At 48.6% G+C, this 20,033-nt stretch overlaps 1 protein-coding gene across 2 annotated transcripts in view; it reads right to left on the reverse strand.

Moving 5' to 3' along the window:
* The window catches only part of RFNG (RFNG O-fucosylpeptide 3-beta-N-acetylglucosaminyltransferase), a 142,567-nt gene that overhangs the window by 105,528 nt on the left and 17,006 nt on the right, over positions 1-20,033 (reverse strand). For both annotated transcript variants that reach the window (XM_085617562.1, XM_085617563.1), the window contains one exon: positions 13,387-13,941. In XM_085617562.1, the coding sequence (XP_085473688.1) occupies positions 13,387-13,866 (480 nt within the window). In that variant the 5' untranslated portion in view covers positions 13,867-13,941. The remainder of the gene's footprint in view (positions 1-13,386; positions 13,942-20,033) is intronic.

Below are 20,033 nucleotides of genomic sequence, written 5' to 3' on the forward strand. Positions count from 1 at the left end.
CCAATGATTTGTGGATCTTTTCTGTTGACATTCAGAGACCAGAGAAAGAAGCATGTGAAGGCAGACAAAGAGCACCACTATATCACAAAGAAAAGAAACCTGTCTGTAACTCATCATTGAAGTCTGAGCCCTGTTGTAATGATTTTGCAAGCGTGGTAGCAGTAATATCTATACTATAACGAACAGGTGGCCAGTCCCATAAACAGAGCTTCTAATGGTGAAAATGATGTCAGTAGATGCCATGAGCCAAAGCAGCACATGACGACAAGATAGAATTCACAAACTGTCCATAGCCAGTACCTCGTGACGTATGATCAGTGTTTTCTAACTTGGTATTGCTGGAAGAGGTGCTACCTACAGAAGTGAGACAAACGCTTCTGATGCGTCTTCCAGGGCACAATCTCATCCTCACGGTCCTCTAGTAGAGTAGCCTCAAATGAAGCCTTTTTTCAATGGCATGGTGAGTTATGAATATTTCAAACTCTTAGCCTCGACTATGCCAGGCGTGAACCACACCAGATCTGATCCTAAAGCGGCACATATGTACCTCTGCTAACAGTCGAGCTAAGCAACACTCAAAGGGCCGAATCCTTGGTTATCATCCACATGAGAACATAGATAACTCCAAACTCTACCACATGCAAAGTGTGAGGGATCTGTTATCCAGTTGAACCCTGGACACCCACAATGTTGCAAGTAGCATGGTGCTGATGAGATAGAGCAGTTGGCAAATTATAGCTAAGGATCAACAAACTCAAAAAGGATCTTGAAACAGGCAAGAATTGGGGGTCTTGGAACAATACTCTACATGGAAAGACAAGGGAAAGAGATACGGGGGGCTCTCCCTCAAACGAAATCAGACACAGCCCAAAGACATGCATTATATATCCCCATGGGTAAGCTGAATAAGAGGGGTAAGCCTGTAAGGTACCAAGGCAGGAAGAGAAGAAGGAACATATTGGAGACGCAATCTTGATTGTGTGTCGGAAGGCCTGCCATTTTGTCTGTTCTTAGCTAAGACTCAGAGACCCTTAATGAAAAGAAATGAAAACCAGTGAAGTTGAGAATTTGGTGACACACTGCACTGAAGGCTTTAGAGAAAGTAACAGGACAAAACACGAGCACACCTGGAAGTTTGTTTAGAAGGGAAGAGACTGATAAATGCAAGGAAATTACATGGATAGAAAACTAAAAGAAACACCACGGTAGAAGGGCGTGCAAACCCCAAATATCTCCTGTAACACAATCTGCCGTTCATATTGACACCCATTAGTTATGATATTAAAAACACCAGCAGCATGGCTCTCGGAAAATGGATGTCCAGGGCTTCCCAGTCGCTGGCATAACCCCTTCGTGGGGGAGACGTGGGTTCCAGGCACAGAAAATGGTGTCGTCTGTGAGAGCTTTTCAGGTGCTCCCTGCAACACTCCTACGAGGCACCGGCACCCTGTGCCTGATCTCTGCAGCTATCGTGAATTATTGCTCACCCATTCCAAAGAGCAGGCAAGTTCCTCAACTGTAAAGAGCTGAACTGAAACCAGGGCACTCCCGCCCCCCTCTCCAAATGTGCGCCGCCGAAGGGGGAAGAGGCGCTGGCCCGCCGACCCGCTCGCAGCCAAAGTTCAAAGCCTACCCATGCATGACAGACTTTTGTCAAGGCTGGCGTTGTGTTTCCATGACTCGTGCAAGTTGCTGTAGTTCCGCGCTTCCCTCAAAAGCGTAGCGGAGGCCCCAATATTCGAGAGTAAAAACTGTAGGATAATTTACTGTTCTAACCCACGACTCAAATATTTTGAGAAAGTTTGTAAAGTTAAAAAGTTCAGCTCGTCATTTGATAAGGTCATCAGTCACACAGGAGACAACATGAACAGCTTCCAAGCCCGGTCACAAGACACTCAAAACAAGCGCGGGCGGGAATGCAGCTGCAGCATCCCGCGAGAGGTGCTAATAACCTGAACCAAGCAGCAGCTGTTTTCAAGCACACTCGTGCTTGTGGTGGCAACTGCCTTGTGGGAGCGAGAAACGGCCAATTAGCACGTGCGCTGCTGCTCGCTCCCGCAGGGTGGATGCCGCCACAAGCACAAGTGTGTGCTTGAAAATGAGCAGAGCGATGGCTAAAGGCCCTCCTAGACAGCGCATGGGCGCTGCCTAGGCGAGACCTAAAAATGGGAGGAGAGTGGCAGAGCTTTAAGTCCATACTCAAATACAGCATGCCTCGTAGAACAGGTCCAGGCCAGGCTTGACCTAAACAAAGCAGTTAACCCGGCCTGGATGGGTGCAGATTCTACATTTTAGATCTCTGAAACACAGGCGAAAAGAGATTCTACAGGGATATAAGAATCTAGGCCAGCCTCCCCACGCACTGAAACTTCATCTTGTGCAACAATCACTGTGGCCTCAAAGGAACCCCTTCACATAACCAGCTTGAAGTGAAGGACCAACACAGTATTAGAGAACACAATCATTTTTTACTGACATGGGCCATTTTTAGGTCTCGCCTAGGCAGCGCATGTGTGGTCTCATCGAGAGATGCTGTATAAACTATAGTGGGGGAAGCTCTGCCCACTATCCCGCCCATCTTTTTCATTGGCTTGTGTGTAAATGCTTGCTTTTGATTCATTATGAGGCTTGTTAGCCTCTTAGTACGTCCATGTCGTCATTTTTCTCCTCCCATGGCTATTGGCCCCTTTACTAGGTTGTTGCACCAGACCTGTTCTATTTTTTTTTAAATTAAGTTTCTCTGAACTCAACCACGACGACATGCTTCATCTAGCGGCCACGCCCACTTTCAAGGCAGCGGGACAATGGCGCCTTTCCAATCTCGCCACCGCTGGATTTTTCTTTCGAGGAGTTAGCGTGTGTGCTTTTGGTTTCACGTTTCATCATTGTGCTGCGGAAAAAAACAAAACATTCCATAACAGCTTCTCTTTACTGCAATCAATAAACAGGGATTGCAGGGGACGATCGCACATGAAAACCTGGTTCCCAAACTACAAAAACTGCCGTTTCGCCGTACGGAAACATCCTCACCCTTTTTGCAGCGAGGAAGCGTGTAGTTGGGAGAGTCATGTGTGTGCAGGGGGCCGGGAGACGGGGGAGGCAGGCAGCCGCAGGCAGTCGAGCTCACAGCAGGGGCAGAACCTCAAAGCATAGGAGCTCTGCCCGGGGGCGCTCAGAGCAGGCGGGATGCGAGGCTGAGCGGCGGGTGGGATCCGCGCACACCACCGCTTCAGAGCAGCCAGCCCGGCTGCCAACATGGCCAAAGGTGCATTTTAAGTCTTCCTTCTCCTACGTTTCCCTGGTATACCCGACGGCCCGTACCAGCACAGCTGACGTGCTGCGGTACCGGGGCTCGCTCAGAGTAGCCTGTGCTTCTCCATAATTCTGGAGAGCATATTATTGCTACATCTGACAACGAAGGCCGCATTTCAGCCGTAAATGCAGTGGGGGGCATACTTTTGCCAAATCTAACAACAGAGTCAGTAACTGGCCTCAAACCCGATCGAAGGGCGAGAGGGGCCTCGCACACCGGGAACAAGGGCTTAACATGGAGAACAACACGTTTTAAAACCAGCAGCCTGTTTCAAATTAAATTTCCACATGTCTTAATCGCTTCATCACCATCTTCGCTTGAGTGGAGATTTAATTCAATTCACTTTGCATGTTTGATATCTTTCCCACCCACACATCGCTTTAAACTACACGGGATCAGTAGTGAAAAGTTAGTTATAATGGAAAGTCTATACCGTTGTGTGCTTAGGGGCGTGTTACTCCTGGGGACCCGACTATTCGTGTGCGCCCGGTTGCTGACCACCTCTTCTTTTCCCCTTGAGGAGGCAGAGAGGAGCGGGAGCCCGGGAGGCTGGCAGGGGGGAGTGGTCGGCCTCGGAGGAGGTAGAGCCGGAGGAGAAGGACCCGGGAGCTGTGCTGCGAGGCACCGGTCATCGCAAGTGGTTTGGTTGAGTAGGCAAGTTTCACCTAAATGTGTACACGAGTTGTGCTTTCTATTCAACCAACCATTGTTGTAATTAAAAAATATGTAACTTTCTAGTATGGCCGCCATGAATCCTGTTGCTACATAAATGGTGTGTGGGCATTCAGCATAGTCCTCCTTTTATGTCGCCACAAGCTTTGGTGGGGCTTTGACAGTGTTGCCGGTTGCCCGCCACCCAGATCTGACTCCTCCTGCCTCTCCAGCGATGGCGGTAACGTAGGAGTTCAGGCGAGAACATATCTTTCACATAGCTCTCGTTCCCCTGTCCTCCCTACCGCTGTCCACGAGACAACATAATAACTGTGCCTCTGGCCTCCTTCTATGTTGCTCACACCCAAGGAGCAGAGTGGTACATACCACTTAAATATTTCTTTTATGGATAAAAGTTAATTTTCACCCGCCCTCTGTACCACGTAGTCAGCAGCAAACAAGCATTTACAATGCAATGGTCTCGGCATTGTTAAAGTTAGAGCTATTGGCATTGCTCATGAAAATATTTTTGTTTATGTTTTTAAAACATTTAAAGAAACGGCATTGTTATTTACAATGTCAATAGCTTAATCACTCTCACATGCGAGACCTATTGCATTTGCACCCACACACAGAACCACACACACAAAGCCACCCACACACAGAGCCACCCACACACAGAGCCACCCACACACAGAGCTACTCACATATAGCAACCCACACACAAATAAACGAGCCCCTTCTCAGTTCGATGGGCCACGCCCCTTCAATGAATGACTCCGCTTGGCTCCATACTCGCTAATTGGATCTCCTGCAGCTCTAGGTGTGTAATCTCCATTAGCCAGGCTGCTCCCGACACAAATAGACCCGGCACGGTTGTTTTTCTTGGTCCGTCACAGCGCTTACACATCCCTTCCAGGCACCTCCCCGCATCTCCGAGACCTGCACTCTTGTTGCTTCTCACTCGCAACTTGAACATCCTTATTTCACTGAGGTGCCCTCCATTAAGGGGCGCTGTGGGGAGACCCCGTGGGCACAGGAAAGCCAGCTCCACAAGCAGAAAGAATTTCCATCGGCCTCCTTTATAGGGGTCACCCGGTGAATGACGTCACAGTAGGTGTCTGGTTGGGACCAGAGTCATCAAGCAAAGCCATATTCTGGACGCCGAGGGGTGACACTTAGCGATGCAAAGAGGGTAAAAGGAACTGTCTTTTCTCAACACAGGATGACCCCTTTAAGCTGCCCCCAGGGCATGTTTGAAAAGCATGCTTCTGCCGATGGTTAGTTACTGTCAGTCAGAGGCGCAACTATTTCATTCATTCATCCAGACACACATTTGAACAAGCCAGTACAATTGGCTTTGTCAATGGTTATTTGAATAAGATAAATGAGCAACAACTATACCGTTGTTGTACGGAATATAAAAAACACTTTCGTTCTTGTGGGAGTTGTGGCGTAATGGCTAGAGCCGCCGATTTTGGAGCAGGTTGCCGTCTGGGCGTCTACTCCACATCCTGTGATTCTGGGCAAATTCCTTAATTTCCTCGTGCCCACCGAACGCAATTTGAACATGTGTGTGTGTTGGTGCGCATATAAAGCGCCCCAATACCTTTGGGTCCAGTTCGTGTAATATAGAACTGCAAAAAAATGTAATGTAAATGAAATTGTACCCCAATTCGACAGGTCTTCTGGTACTGCATTTTATGCAACCATACCGATTGACTACTAATAGAATATAAAAAACTACTATAAGAACTCACTACGAGTGTTCTCCAATATGTCTTTGCCGTCGCAAACGCCCATCTGGATGTTAGCCTAAAGAGTTCCAGCTCATGTGGTTTGCGACAGAAGCCCTTTCTCCTTTCAAAAAGGCCGACTGACCTTGTTGTCAAGACACGCTTAAAGTCTGAGCATTTAGTAGGCAAAATGCACTTTTAATTTCCAGCACAACATAACGAAACCGGAGAACGGTTAAATGAAAGAAAAAAAAATGAAACACGTGGTTAGTGCCCGTCAACCACTGGGAGCAAAACAGATGCGGAAAAAAAAGTCTGTATATCACAAGCTTTCAAAGTGAATAAAGTTGTTGAAGACCGCACCACTGAACGTACACATAAATACCCAAGTTAAAGAGAAAAGTTACACCAGTGCGATCAAGAATACGTGAGACTAACATGGAGCCATTTCCTACGTGCAACCTGGTATCAAGTTTCCCCAGGAGTCTATAAACTAATATTGCCCACCAAAAAAATAAATTAAAAAATAAATAAATAAAAAAAAATATAAAAAAAATAAAAACACACCACAACAAAATGGTAAATTACATTTTAATTGTATTTTCTAATTACAGTTCACGCTCGGGCCTGTGGCTTAATAGGTCTTCTATTCTGAAGGGCGTGTATGGGGTTTAAACCGGTGAGCGCGGCTGAGAGGGCGTCTCGTGTGATCGCCACACGGGCTGAGTGCAGGCGGTATGTGTTGTGAGTGCGCTGCTGGCGGGGATGGTGCCGCTAGAGGAGGGGGAGGGGTGATTGCCGCCACAGCCTCTCGCCGCCAGCCCTGTCTCCCGGCGGGAGAGGAGCTGCTGCTGCACAAGGGGCCCCGCCGCCGATGGTCATGTGACCCTTTAACGCAACCGGACGGGAGTGGAGCAGCAGCAGTAGCCGCCGCCCGCAGTTTTAGCCGCGAGTACTGGACCTACGGCAGTACGGAGACCGGAGGGGCGATACGACGAACACCCTACGCCCCCCCTAGGTAAAAAGCGCACGATCCCTGGGGGTGAGGCGGCGGCACGTGCAGCGGCCCCGGTAACGAAACACTACACCCCCCAGACGCCTTGTCCTCCAGTGGGTGGTATAGGGGCCTCGCTACCTGGTGCGGGGAGCATCTTAGACCTGTGGTAGGGGTAAGTGGGGGCTGTTAAGGTGCCCGCCAAACCGGCGCCTCCCTTCCTAGGCAGGCTGGGCCTTCAGCGGCGCCGCTACCATGCGTGCTCCGGGGGGAGGGGGTCCAGTTCGTGTAATATAGAACTGCAAAAAAAGCTACATCAAAAGCAGTCGATTGCTGCCGAGTTCAGATTAAAGTTAAGAAAACGGAGACCCCGGCAGGGACCCTTACCCGAGCCTCACGCTACTGACCCAACTCGGTGTCTGTTGCCTTACCTGGCGAGAGCCATGAACACCGCCCCCTTTCTCAGAGGTCAAGCAGAAATGCCTCGGAGAAACGCAGCGGCGTTTTCGGATTCGGAGGCGTGTTTTTTCTTTCTCTCCTCTTGCCATTGGCTGGAATGTTTACATTCAAGAGGAGAGAAAGAATCGAAAAAACACGCCCCCGAATCCGAAAAAGACGGGGCTTGTTTGGAGAGACAATGCTCTTCTCCAATGGCTGACCAGTATTTCAGAGGCCAGCCAATGGAGAAGAGGGGAGAAGAGGGGCGGGTTCAAGCACCACTTCTCCAAGTCATTAAATCTCGCAAGCGAGACTGTGCAAGCGCAGCCTTCGCTAGCCGAGACCTAAAAACAGCCCTGCGACAGCTCTGGGAACAGCTGCAATCCTGGGACCACAATAATGAAGAGGTCAGGTCAGTAAAAAAGAAAAATGTGCCAAAGAGCAGCACTGTGCATTTATTTTGAGGTATATTTTTCGAACTTTGACCAAATATTTATCTCGGACATTATTATCCAAATTGAGTTATATTTTTGGTCTTAATGAGTAGCACTGGTTTAAATTGCTAACTACCTACATCTGCAGCCATCAAGAACGTTAATATATTTTGGTTCTTGAAAGGAAAAGGACATTTTATTGGCGAAAGCTATTGTCAAAAAGGTTCTGATGTGCACTTGCAGTCTATGGGTTATAATAAAGGCTAGTTACAAGAATAAGTTATGAAAAAAATGAAACTTCCAAAAAGCAGCTATTGAGGGCTGTCTAATTATTTTCAAAGTGTCACACATAACAATATCGCACAATCTGCATGGTGCGGCTGAGATCATTCGGAGCAGCTGCAGTGCATGCCTGCCCTCTGTTGCGGAGCACTGCAGCCAAGCAGTTCATCTCTCGTTAGTGTCTATCCATTTCTAGTGCTTTGCAGTATTAAGATATCCTTAGAGTTTTTTGTTGCTCAGAGGGGAGTAATTCCTAATATTTGTATGTTTTTCTCATCCTAATTGTTTGATTTTGCTCGTGTGAAAGTGTCACTCAGTCATTGAAATGTCACTCATAATTACACTGGAACTATGAAAATGTCACACATAGCAATCTGAAACCTTGGCAGCTATAGAGTTCAGCTCCTGGCGTGCTGGAAATGGAGGGCAAACTGGAGCCATAAAGCAGAACATGCGGATCCTGCTGCTGGGGGAAAGTAACAGGAGTGCTCCAAGGCAGGATCACCTCTCCAAAATCTTACAGATTTCCACCTGTTAGAGGCAACTGGTTGCGCCTCGTTCCCTGTGTCAGAAAACTACAGTGTCAGTTGGTTCATAGTGCGTTGTAGTACGCTGCTTCTATAGCAGGGAATTAGAACTTAACAAGCATTTACAATGCAACGGTCTCGGCATTGTTAAAGTTAGAGCTATTGGCATTGCTCATGACAGTATTTTTGTTTGTTTTTGTTTTTAAAACATTTAAAGAAACGGCATTGTTATTTACAATGTCAATGCCTTTTATCTGTTTTAAAAACCACGCATAAATAAAAGGCATCGTCATTCACAATGCCGATAGCTCAAACTCTCGTAAAAGCGAGACCTATTGCATTCCAAATGCTTGTTTTATTCATGTACTGTAGATAGCTTGGGTCTGTATTTTTCCTTGAACATGTACATCTGTACACCTCTTCAACTGATGCTTGCGTTGACATGAGTTGGCCCTCTTCATTTTCTACATTCATTATAACAGTTATCTGCACTCTTAAGACTGGAGTTGTGTGCCCTACTAAAGGCTCTTGTGACGTAACAGGACGGTATCTCAAACTGATCATAGGATATGTGCACGTATGCATGACACATTGCTAGGAGTAGGAACAGGCTGTTCAGGGTATACCTTATTTTGCAGTTTTCAGAAGTCGGGTAGATGCTGTCCTCCTCTTCCTCAGCAGAGCCTGGAGTGACGAAGCTTGAGGTAGTAATTCTACACAGGAAGAGGTGTTGTTGCACGCGTGTTGTTTCAAGGTACTTACGCAGAAATTCCCATTGAAGTATTAATGTCATTATGATCAAGCTTAGTGTTCTAATGACATGTTAATTCTGACATTTTGGCGCTGCACGCCGCCTGCAGCCTCCCTTCTCCCTTGACCTCTGAACTCATGAGGTAGAGTGCAAGAATCCAGTGCTACTGTTTTCTCTTTTCCCGCTCCTGCTAGGGACCGTTATACCCAGGGCCACTGGAATTATGCGATAGTGCGGCTGCAGTGATTTTCGCATAGTTATAGATTTGCAGCATTTGCCACATAATCCATCATCTGCCACATATTCTGCAGGTTTTAACAAAAAATAACATTTTTGTTGCTCGAACGGTTCAAAGTGGCTAAAGATGCAGTGGCACGTGTTGCTGCGTGGTGGAAGGCCCTTTGAAAGCCGTACTGGTCACCTTTCTCTTGCTTATCACTATATTTGGGTATTAAACTGGTTCTGGTGTGGCACAACCAATGCCCAGACGGTTACCAAGTATGAAAATGATGAAATAATTAAGTAATACTATTACCAATTATGCAGCATTATGCCGCGTAATTTACTCAACCCTGCCGCATAGCTTGAGCCTCGCCTGCCGCATAATTCCTGCGACCCTGGTTATGCCTTAACATATGTGTCCGTTGGTGGGGTCGGTGAGGGCATGAAAAGAGCATGGCTTCAGCGCGCCCGGTGGGTGCAGCCTCCAAGACTAATGTTCATTTTCCATGACGTAGTCCTGCAGCTGCACGCAGTGACCCATGAGCTCCCCTCCACCGGAAGTGAGCAGCTGGCACCGCTGGATGTCTGAACGACGAGTCTGTTTTGTCTCCTCATCTCAGGATGTGTTCGTGAATGGTTGACTTCCTGGAATGGGGGTTCCCATCACCCTTCCAGCCCAGGCGCCCCCACGCACCTCCACCTTTAATCACCTGTGACTCCTGAGGGCAGGGTCGGTGCCCGAGGGGCCGGTGGCAGAGGAGAGCTATGGGCCCTTTTCCCCTCTGTGGATCCAGCCCCCCTCATCCTTGGGCTGGTTCTTCTACCCAATAGACTGCGCCAGCTGCAGGTGATAGGGGGCCCGAGCCGGCCATGTATTGGCCCCATTCATTCTCTGCAGAATGACAATTGGGGGGCGGAGGACGCACACCATGTGGTGATCCCCTCCCTCCCCGTACCTCAGGCGGGGGCAGCGAGCCTTGGAGGGAGGTGGTCTGTTAGCATCAGAATGAACAAGTCTTCGGTGTGTGTGTGGGGGCGGTTCTGGCCTTCCACAGCTGGCCACCGCGATCCTACAGCCAACCCGCGGGTGCCTGCCGCCAGTTTCTCGGATTGAACTGGGAGTTTCATTCAAATACTGTGCAGTGAAATGAGAGAAAAAACAAGAACCACAAAGTTTTAAATAACTCTGCAGTTTAAAAAATATGAATAGAAATGGATAAAAGAAAATACCCCCATCCTGGGATGAAAGGGTAGAAAACAAGCGAAGAAGGGAGACAAAAGCAAACGAAAGCTGGGGAGGGGCGCAGAGACGAACGGAGGAAGGGAGAAGAAAGGTTGAGTGGGGAGAAGGGTTGACTGAGACATATGTAAAGTGCGTGAGAAGGGGGATTGCAAATGGAGAAAGTGTCCAGCGAGTGATGAAACAACGCGTCGATGGAGAGGAGGAAGTCTGCAGCTTTGTGGTCGGGGGATCAGTGCCTCATACTCACTCCTTCTTCTCTCTGACCGTCTCTAATTAGGAACAAGCTACACGTCTTGCGTCTTGCAAAAACAGGGATCCGAATGTGAAGACAAGCACACCACTGCCTTTCTCCGAGGCGAAGCAGAAATGCCTCGGAGAAAGGCAGAGGAGTTTCCGGATTCGGGGGCGTGTTATTCTGTTCTCTCCTCTTGCCATTGGCTGGAGGAGATAATTAGAAAAGTAGCAGAAACACGCCCCTGAATCCGAAAAGGACGGGGCCTGTTCGGAGAGACCAAGCCTCTTCTCCAATGGCTGGCCAGCATTTAAGAGGCCAGCCAATGGAGAAGAGGGGAGAAGAGGGGCGGGTTCAAGCCCCTCTTCTCCAAAACATTAAATCTCCGGACTTCCCTCGACCTAAAAAGCACAGCGCCCATATATTGCGAGGAACACATTTAGTCCATCTGTTGTGGCCAGCGTACTGGAAGCAGTCGCTTGGCAGCAATGTATATGCGCTCCATCAACCCCCCCCACCATCTAATCCATTGCCCACTCTCCCTATACAGTTTTTTTTAATACTTAATTTTTTTACCATCAAAAGGGCTCAGGAGCTGCACCCTTGTTGCTACTCCTCTATCTATAAATGGGCTTTTGCACACTGTAAAAAAAAAAAAAAAAAAAAAATAAAAATAAAAAAAAAAAAAGGTACCGTTTACATGTTCTTTCCTTTAGTAGGTAAAACACTTTGTCATTTACAACACCAATACCTTTAACTTTCACAAATGCGAGACCAAATTGCATGTTTATCTTAATCGCTCCTTGAAAATGCCCCTCTCACTGATCACCTGGGTGTACCTGCATCTTGTTGCCGGGGGGAGACGGGGGAGGGGTACAGACGGACAGTGTCCTAGTTGATAAGCAGTTTCATTGGTGTTCTTTCGATGACACTGTTAAGGATTCTGACTCTGAAAATCCACTCTCCACTCATTCTACGTTTGCCTCAACATAGAGCAAATCCCTCTACCCAGCCTCCAACTGTTAATTCCTCCTTGTAGCACCCTGACTCACCAGACTGGCCTTTCTTGCTCTTTCAGTGCACACAGTCAGACTTCATTCCAGCATTCAGGGTATCAATGCTCATTTCCCTTACCTTACATTACCCTTGCAGTCTGGCACTCCTTCGAGAAAAGACATACGGCAACAACAAAAGAGGAAAGACATAGAGCAACAGCAAAAGATCTGTCAACGGCTGCAAGAGCATATACTTTGTTTTACTCTTAGAACCAATATTATTTCTGAAGATATTTTTACAAAGTTTGTTTAATTTGCAAAACAGAGCTGAAATTAATATAAACAGAATATTAAAGCTAATGTTTCTGAACTGGCCAGTTAAATGCAATTAAGGCTAAGATGTTTTACTCCTGCTCTGCAGCTTCTGTTAATTCATTCTTTATCTTACCCTTTTCACTAGACGTGACATCTCTAGTTCCTAATTCGAACTTCTTTAGATTGCTAGAGTCATACAAATTCTACAGCAGTTGGAAATATTGAATAGATGGTCAATGCCAGATTTTATCTCCAAACGTCCAAACTCACTAAGTTTAGATTGTTTTTTGAAATAGTGCATATTGTTTCCATTGATTTTATGCATATATTGAATGGGTTTATGTGGACTCTTTTATTCAATTAATACTCAGCCTCTTTAAAGATGCCATATAATTGTTTATTATTCTGTTCACAACATAACTTTCCATCATGATACACCACACACTAACATTAAACAAAACCACTAACCAGATCTACTAACAAAGATCTAACACAGCCCAGCTATACCAGAAAGGCTGCTACTGTAAAATTCAAAAGTTCTTGCTACAAATAAACACCAGTCCTACACAGACTACCCTCAGTCCCTACGTCCATTGGAAATGGGCATGTCTATTGGCCAAGGAGATGCATGTATTACTTGCAAAGTCATTTTTTCTTAACAAAGGAACACCCAACTCATACACACAGCTCAATGTATAAGACAGACAACTGAGACTAGTGCCAGAACACAACACTCTTAACACATCATCACAAGTGTAATTGGACTTCAGTCAAAACACAAGCGGAGGTTGAATATCCATACACATTTCAATATTTAGCTGATTACAAACCCAAAGCAGCGTTATTTTTAATCTCACTAAGGAATACATAGCTTGGGGGGGAGGCAGCAGTTGCTTCCATCCTTGAAAAAATCAAGTGCACTCTGCAATCTTAGCAAGCATTGCGGATGTACTTTTACAAAGGATGCTTTGCTCCCAATCAGAGAACACTGATCCATGCTGTACAAGAAAATGAATTACAAGACTGTGTCATTTACAAGTAAAGACCTCTTTACTTTTAAATTACATGGGCCCGGTTATAAAGTACCTAACATGTAAAGAGACTGCAAGAGAGAATCAATATTGCTAGGTTAGAGTACAGTCTGCTGAGAAAACTAAGCAAGGCAGGAGGGTGTTTAGAAAAACTACAAAAGACTGTATAAAAGATGTTAAGCAAAGCCAATGTATATGAATAATTGGATTTTCTTGCAATACCTGCTGCTTGGCTCTTGATATCCATGTCTGCAGAAGTAAGTCCAGGCGCGTTTTGTGGTACTTCCTTGTAGTTTTCACAGCAATAAAGAGGTCCTCAAACTCTATAGCATCCTTCGATGAGTTAACGGATGAAGTCAGAACACTTTTCTTTTCTTCGAGTTTATCTGTAGGACCGCCAGGTTTCTCATCTGGGTTTTCTCTGCCCAGGATGTAGGCCCTCCAGTCCTCTACGTTACCATTGTCTTCAAAATGTGTGATGTCTGTAGTATGCGTCGGATGTTTCTGTTGTGCATGTTCAATTCCTGGGAGGGCGAACTGTTTGTCACAGGTGGCATTAAACAAAGGTGGTGCTCGTGGCTGCGGGTAGGTTCTGGGCCTCCAGGGAGTCTTAGTTTTAGGTATGAATAGCAGAAGAAAAGTGCAAAAGATCACAGACACCAGGAAACAGATTTTGCTAAGCCAAAGGCAAGAGAAGTTCATTCTTCAGCCCAGCTCAGCACACTGAGCTGATGCCATGACAGGTTCAGGTGGCATTGTGCTACATCCTACACTGCCCTGCAGAAGAAGAGAGACAATGGTTATGTCAAGAAACAGGAGCATTAAAAAAATATAAATAATAATGTAGTTGCAACAACCACTCCTGCAAAATATCTAGCTTATTAGGTTTGCTCTCAGGTTCAGATATATATGAATCAAGTTTAACGCTTAACAGCAGCTTTATAAGAGAAATACCTAGGCAAGGAATCCGAAAGAGTACTCAAAGTAGGACACTGTAAAATAGTGATTTCAAGAAATGCAAAATTCCTATCTAGCCAGGACTCAAAAGTGTTGTTTTTTTCCTTCCAGATGGTGGTGATTTTCAGGGACAAAAGGCCGACACGTAAATAGAAGGTACTAATAATTTGCTAACATTACATGAATTTACAGTGGTGTGATAGCGTTTTGTACTTTTACATGGCAATAAACTATACAGGAAATGGAGTGTTCCTCACTAGGGATTCATGAAATTTTATGGTACTAAAAAAAAAACAAAGTTTGTATATATGAATCCAAAGAGCTTACTGCACAATAACAGAAAACCTCAGCACTCCAGTTTTGCTTGCAAATAAAGATGTAATCCAGTATCAGAGTCGCCAACGCGTTTCGGTGCTTTGCAACCAAAACTGGAGTACCGAGGTTTCTTGTTATTGGGCAGGAAGCACTTTGGATTAATTTTCAGTAGTGCGCGGCGAAGCGCTGCAGACTCGGCACCACCGGCGGTCTGGCCGCCTGAAGGAAACACGCCGAAACCAATTTCACATTGGACTTCAGAGTGTTTTCAAATTTTCTGTGCAGGACCAGTTCCTCCCACCAGCCCATGTGGAGGCAGGCATAGCTGGGGGAGAAACTGGCCCCCCATGGCAACTCCCCGTAACTGCTGGTAAAGAGTGATCTGAAAAAAAAAGATGTTATTATTTGGACAGAAGTCTATCATGTCCATGAGCATTCTACTGTGTTGCTCTTGTGTAGCTGGTCTTTTCCTGAGGTAGTGTTGTCCCGCCCTCAGACCATCTCTATGGCTGATGCTCGTATAGAGCGCCGTAATATCCATTGTCATCAGTAGAAAGTCGGGTTGCCCTTGAAAATTATGCATTTTTGCCAAGAAATCACCTGTATCTTTTAAATATGATGGTAGGGATTGGACGAATTCTTGGAGGAAATGATCAATGTATTGAGATGTGTTTTCGATTAAACTGTTTTTGGCGGAGAGAATAGGGCGTCCAGGTGGTTTGACCAGATTTTTATGTAGTTTGGGGATGAAATACATCACCGGAGTTGTGGGTGTATTGTTCCTGAGGAAAAAGTATTCCTCCTTGGAAATCAGACCCAAAAGTTTCCAAGCCATAAGTTTGCTATAGTAGGTGTCGTATGTGAGGGGGCGTGGCTAAGCAAGCCACGATCGCGGAAGTGCATTGCTGAGGCTCCATGCTCAGGCGCCTCTAACATCTAATCACGAGCGTCGCCGAGACGACAAACGGACCCAGAAACGTCGGAACCTGTCCACATGGAGGTGCGGTACATACGGAAGCTCGAAAGCACTCACAACTCCTGACCAGGGCTTCTCTATACTGAGCCACCCGTACCGCACCCCAGATATTAAAATGGCGCCGGGAGTCCTCCGAGCGGACCCAGCGGCGGCGCGAGGAGGGGCCCAGGGACACTGACACATCGCGCCCGGCCCGACTCGCCATCCGGACGCCGTGGACCTGCAGCGAACCGGCTAAGGACTACACAGAAGGCCACAGTGCAGGCGATTGCCGGCGTCCTCGATCCACCCGCCATTTTGAACACCGTGCACCCGGCGCAAGCTTGAAGCGGGCTTCGACCCCCACTGGACATCCCAGGTACCCAGCGCACCTAGCTCATAGTGGGACCACGGGGAAGCAACGGATATCGGCGGGGGCAGCGTGATCCTGGGCCTCCCAACTACCCGCATCTGACCCTGCCTGACCTCCACATGGCCACCCGCATAATGCCTGACTTCACTGAACACCCTCGGCAAGGGCGCTGATCCCGCGTCGACCGCAGCAACAGCCCCTCAGGAAGCAACCAGGGGAGCTGACACACCGCGTTTAGTCCGACCCGCCATCTGGACACAGCGGACCAACAGCGAACCTCCCCAGGGCCCCAAGCGGCGCCAGAGATCGGTGAGGGCCAGCGCGACAGACCACAATACCGGAGAGTGCCAGCACACGGCGTGAGACGGTAGCGGGCTCTGAACCCCTCACAGGACATTCCAGGTACCTAGCATAGCTGGCTCATAGTGGGGTCAAAGAGGGACCACGACTTTCAGCAGGGGCGACGTGATCCTGGGTCCCTCAACCACCCGAAAACGGACTTTGCCTGACCTTAACATGGCCACCAGCATGACGCCCGACTCCATAGCAAACCCCAGCGAGGGCCCTGATCGTACGGCGACTGCAGCGATAGCCCCTCAACCTGCAAGGGACGAGTCCTCAACCCACTGGGGCGACACACGTGACCCTCCAATATTTATTTGACCCACTCGTACCACCGAGAATACGCGCGGTCTTCACGAGGGCGGACTAACGCTAGGAGCAAATCACCCACAACTCCCCAAACCTGACAGAGGCGATCTCTACGCCCGGACCGTCCTGCACCACCCCCCGCTTGGACTCCACGACGGAGTGTGGGAACCAGAATACCATCGAGGACCGTCTCCTTTGTCGGGGACACGCTCCCGCCATCCACCGACATCGCAGGGCCCCGCTCCTCTCATTTACTGACTTAAAACACCTCCAAGGACTTACAAGACCCATCCAGCAGCAACGCCCCCCCCTCCACACAGGGCGAAGATGGGGAAACCAAAGCCTGCACAGCACAACGCAGTACCGGAAACTGCCCCGGAAAATATGCCGAAAACCTCAAATTGGTCCCCCAGTACAGCACCTTCACCGGACCTATCAATCTTGGACAAACTGGACAAAGTCCTCGCCGCCATCGAACTGTCCCGGTTATCCATGGAAGAAAGACCCGGGACATTGGCGACCGATGTCAACCTCCTCCGAGATGATCACCGCAAACTTGCTGACCGGGTAAAAGCTGAGGAACAGGCGCTGAAGGAAATGCAGCCAACACTAAAGGAACACTAGACGACACTCCAAGGAATTCTCACTCGCTTATCCGCGGTGGAGGAGCGAGCATAGGACTTGGAAGGCCGCTCGAGACGCTGTAACATCCGAGTGCTGGGAATACCGGAGGGCGTCGAGGGAGCAAACCCCATCGACTATATGGACACATGGCTTAAATCCTTCACCCCAACATCAGACCGAACAGCGTTCTTCTCAATTGAACGAGCCCACAGGCTGCCCGCCCGAAAACACCCACCTGGCGCGGCCCCCAGGCCGCTGTTAGCTAAATTCCTACACTTCCGGGACCGTGATGCAGTACTTCGGGCGGCGCGACTGGCAGCGCCGCTGTGGGTAGAGAACAAACAGATAATGATCTTCCCGGACTATGCCCGGGCAGTGCAGCAACAAAGATCATCCTTCCTGGAAGTGAAACGGAGACTGCGTGAAAACAACATTCAATATGCTCTGCTCTTCCCGGCCCGCCTCAAGAGCCTCCACAATGGCTCCTCCACTTTCTTCACGACCGCAGAGGCCGCACATGACTGGGCAGACCAACACTGTACACGGGCACCCGACACACACCCCCAACGTGGCTCACCTCTCAAAACTTTCCGTGCTAGAAAGCGCCCCATGAAAAACTGCAACACCGAGACAAAAATGGCAAATGGCACCCACGACTCGCCTGATCTAGAACAGATCATGAAGGAGAGGCGCGAAGCTTTGCAAGTAGTAATTGATTTACACTCCACTCAGCGCTTGGAGCCCATAGATCGGCCCCCGCATCTCTTCTCATTGGAAGGTGAAAACGACAGCAATGACACCACCTCGGGAGTTGACTCAGTGGCACCACCCTACGTCACTCCACAAACTGCAGAAGGACTACTGGATGGACAAGCCTCTCCTTCCTCACCTTGAAACAGTCCAGTAAAAAAAACTGCCAGACTGTATCCTTATGAGCAATGTCCATTACATGCCCACTGCCAAGAGAGTAAAGTTTGATACCCTGCAAGCGACGCGCATTGATCCTTCTGCATGCCCGTTTAGCGCACGGCCTAGCACTTGCATGTCGTCACCCCCCATCATATAGAGCAGTTATCCCTCCCACTGTTACGGGAGGAAGTTTGGACACACAGTTTCCCGAACGATGAGTCCTTTGTATTGGGACTGTTTCCCGAACCCCCACACGTTGTTCACATCCCAGTTCATACAAGTCCCATTACGTCATGGAACTCCACACAGTAGAACACCTGAGCGGCCAGGCCCACCCTTCATCTACTCTCCCCAAGCGCAGCGTATCCCTAGGAGACCACTTACTGACCTATCTAGTGGGTGCCTCACCCGACCCACACACACACACACAACATAAACTGCCCATGGCAACGGTGACGAAAAAACGCAGACATAAACATACTCACACTGAATACACGCGGCCTACACACCCCAAGTAAACGTTAAACGATCTATGCATACGCGAAGCGGCAGAAAGCGTCCATTCTATTTTTACAGGAAACCCACCTCGACTTAACAGAAGCAGGCAAGCTACACGCAAAATGGCGCGGCCTCATATGTGCTACAACCTACTCATCATTTGCCCGAAGGGCGCTGATTTGGGTTCGCCCAGGGACCCCGTTCCGGGAGCTCAGACGGGTGGTGGATGGGGAGGGCAGATTCGCCCTACTAGAGGGACTCTTGGATGGTCAGGCTGTCCTCCTGGGAAGTGTGTATGCCCCGAACGTTGACCAGGACAAATTTTGGGACCGACTCACGAAAACCGTAGCCCAATTCACACATGTACCCTGGATACTAAGGGGGGGGGGGGAGAGAGGGGGGGGGAACTACAATTGTATCCTGGACAAAGGACTGGACCGATCCCACCCCCCGCTCCCACACTCCCCCACTTACAGGCAAATTGAGCGATTCAAGGCATGGGTCGCACACTGGTCGCTCACGGATGCATGGAGACTGCACCACGCTCAAACACGCATCTACTCCTTCCACTCCATCCCCCACAACCTACGAGTCCGGCTCGACCGTTTCCTATGTACGGCAACACTTCTCCCGCAAATATGTCACTCAGATTATCTAGGCAGGGTTGTCTCAGATCATGATGCACCTCTCAAGTCTTCAGTGGAGACCCCCACATCCCCCTGTCCCCACATGGCGCTTATCACGAGACCAAGTCTTCACGCACGAGCAAAGACGTAGCATTCAAGAATACTTTACTCACAATACGGGGACCGCATCATCAGTCCTAATTGAGTGGGACAGCTTTAAGGTGGTGGCCCGAGGGGAATGCATTAAATAGAGAGTCGGGCGAAGCACACCCTGGAGCAGGCCCTTGACAAAACGGAAAAGCGTCTTGCAACTGCCACTAAGACCGCCGACCAGTCAGTGGCAGCGGCGACACAAATCGCCCACGCCAAATCAGAGTACCAGGCAGCATGTGCGGACCTTCGGCGTCACAACTTTCGGGCCTAAGCGACCCGGATGCATAAAGACCGCGACAAAACAGGCACACTGTTAGCGTGGCTAGCTAAACAAGACACGGAGGTGCGGCCCATCACCGCAATAATAAATCCTCACAGCACCCTGGTACAATCTCAGGACGAGATCCTTCAGGCATTCCACCAACACTACTCGGCGGTCTACAGTAACCCCCTCTCAATGGAACAGGAGGCAGTTAACCACTTCCTAGACCCCCTCCCCCTCCCCCAGATATCTGATGCAGATAAGACGGATCTGGATGTGAAGATACAAACCACTGAGATTACATACACTATACGAGCCCTTGCCCGTAACAAAGCCCCAGGCTTAGACGGGTTTCCACTCGAGTACTACGCCACCTTTGCCTCCCAACTGACCCCCTGCTTATTGACAGTGCTGGACACAGCGCTACAATCCGGCGAGCTGCCCAGATCCATGAGAGAATCAGTGATCAGAACGTTCCCGATACCCAACCGTGACCCCCAGCTCCTAGCCTCTTATCGGCCTATCACGCTTCTCACAGCCGATTGT

Source organism: Triturus cristatus, chromosome 7 (genome assembly GCF_964204655.1).
Source record: "Triturus cristatus chromosome 7, aTriCri1.1, whole genome shotgun sequence".
Classification (NCBI taxonomy): Eukaryota; Metazoa; Chordata; class Amphibia; order Caudata; family Salamandridae; genus Triturus; species Triturus cristatus.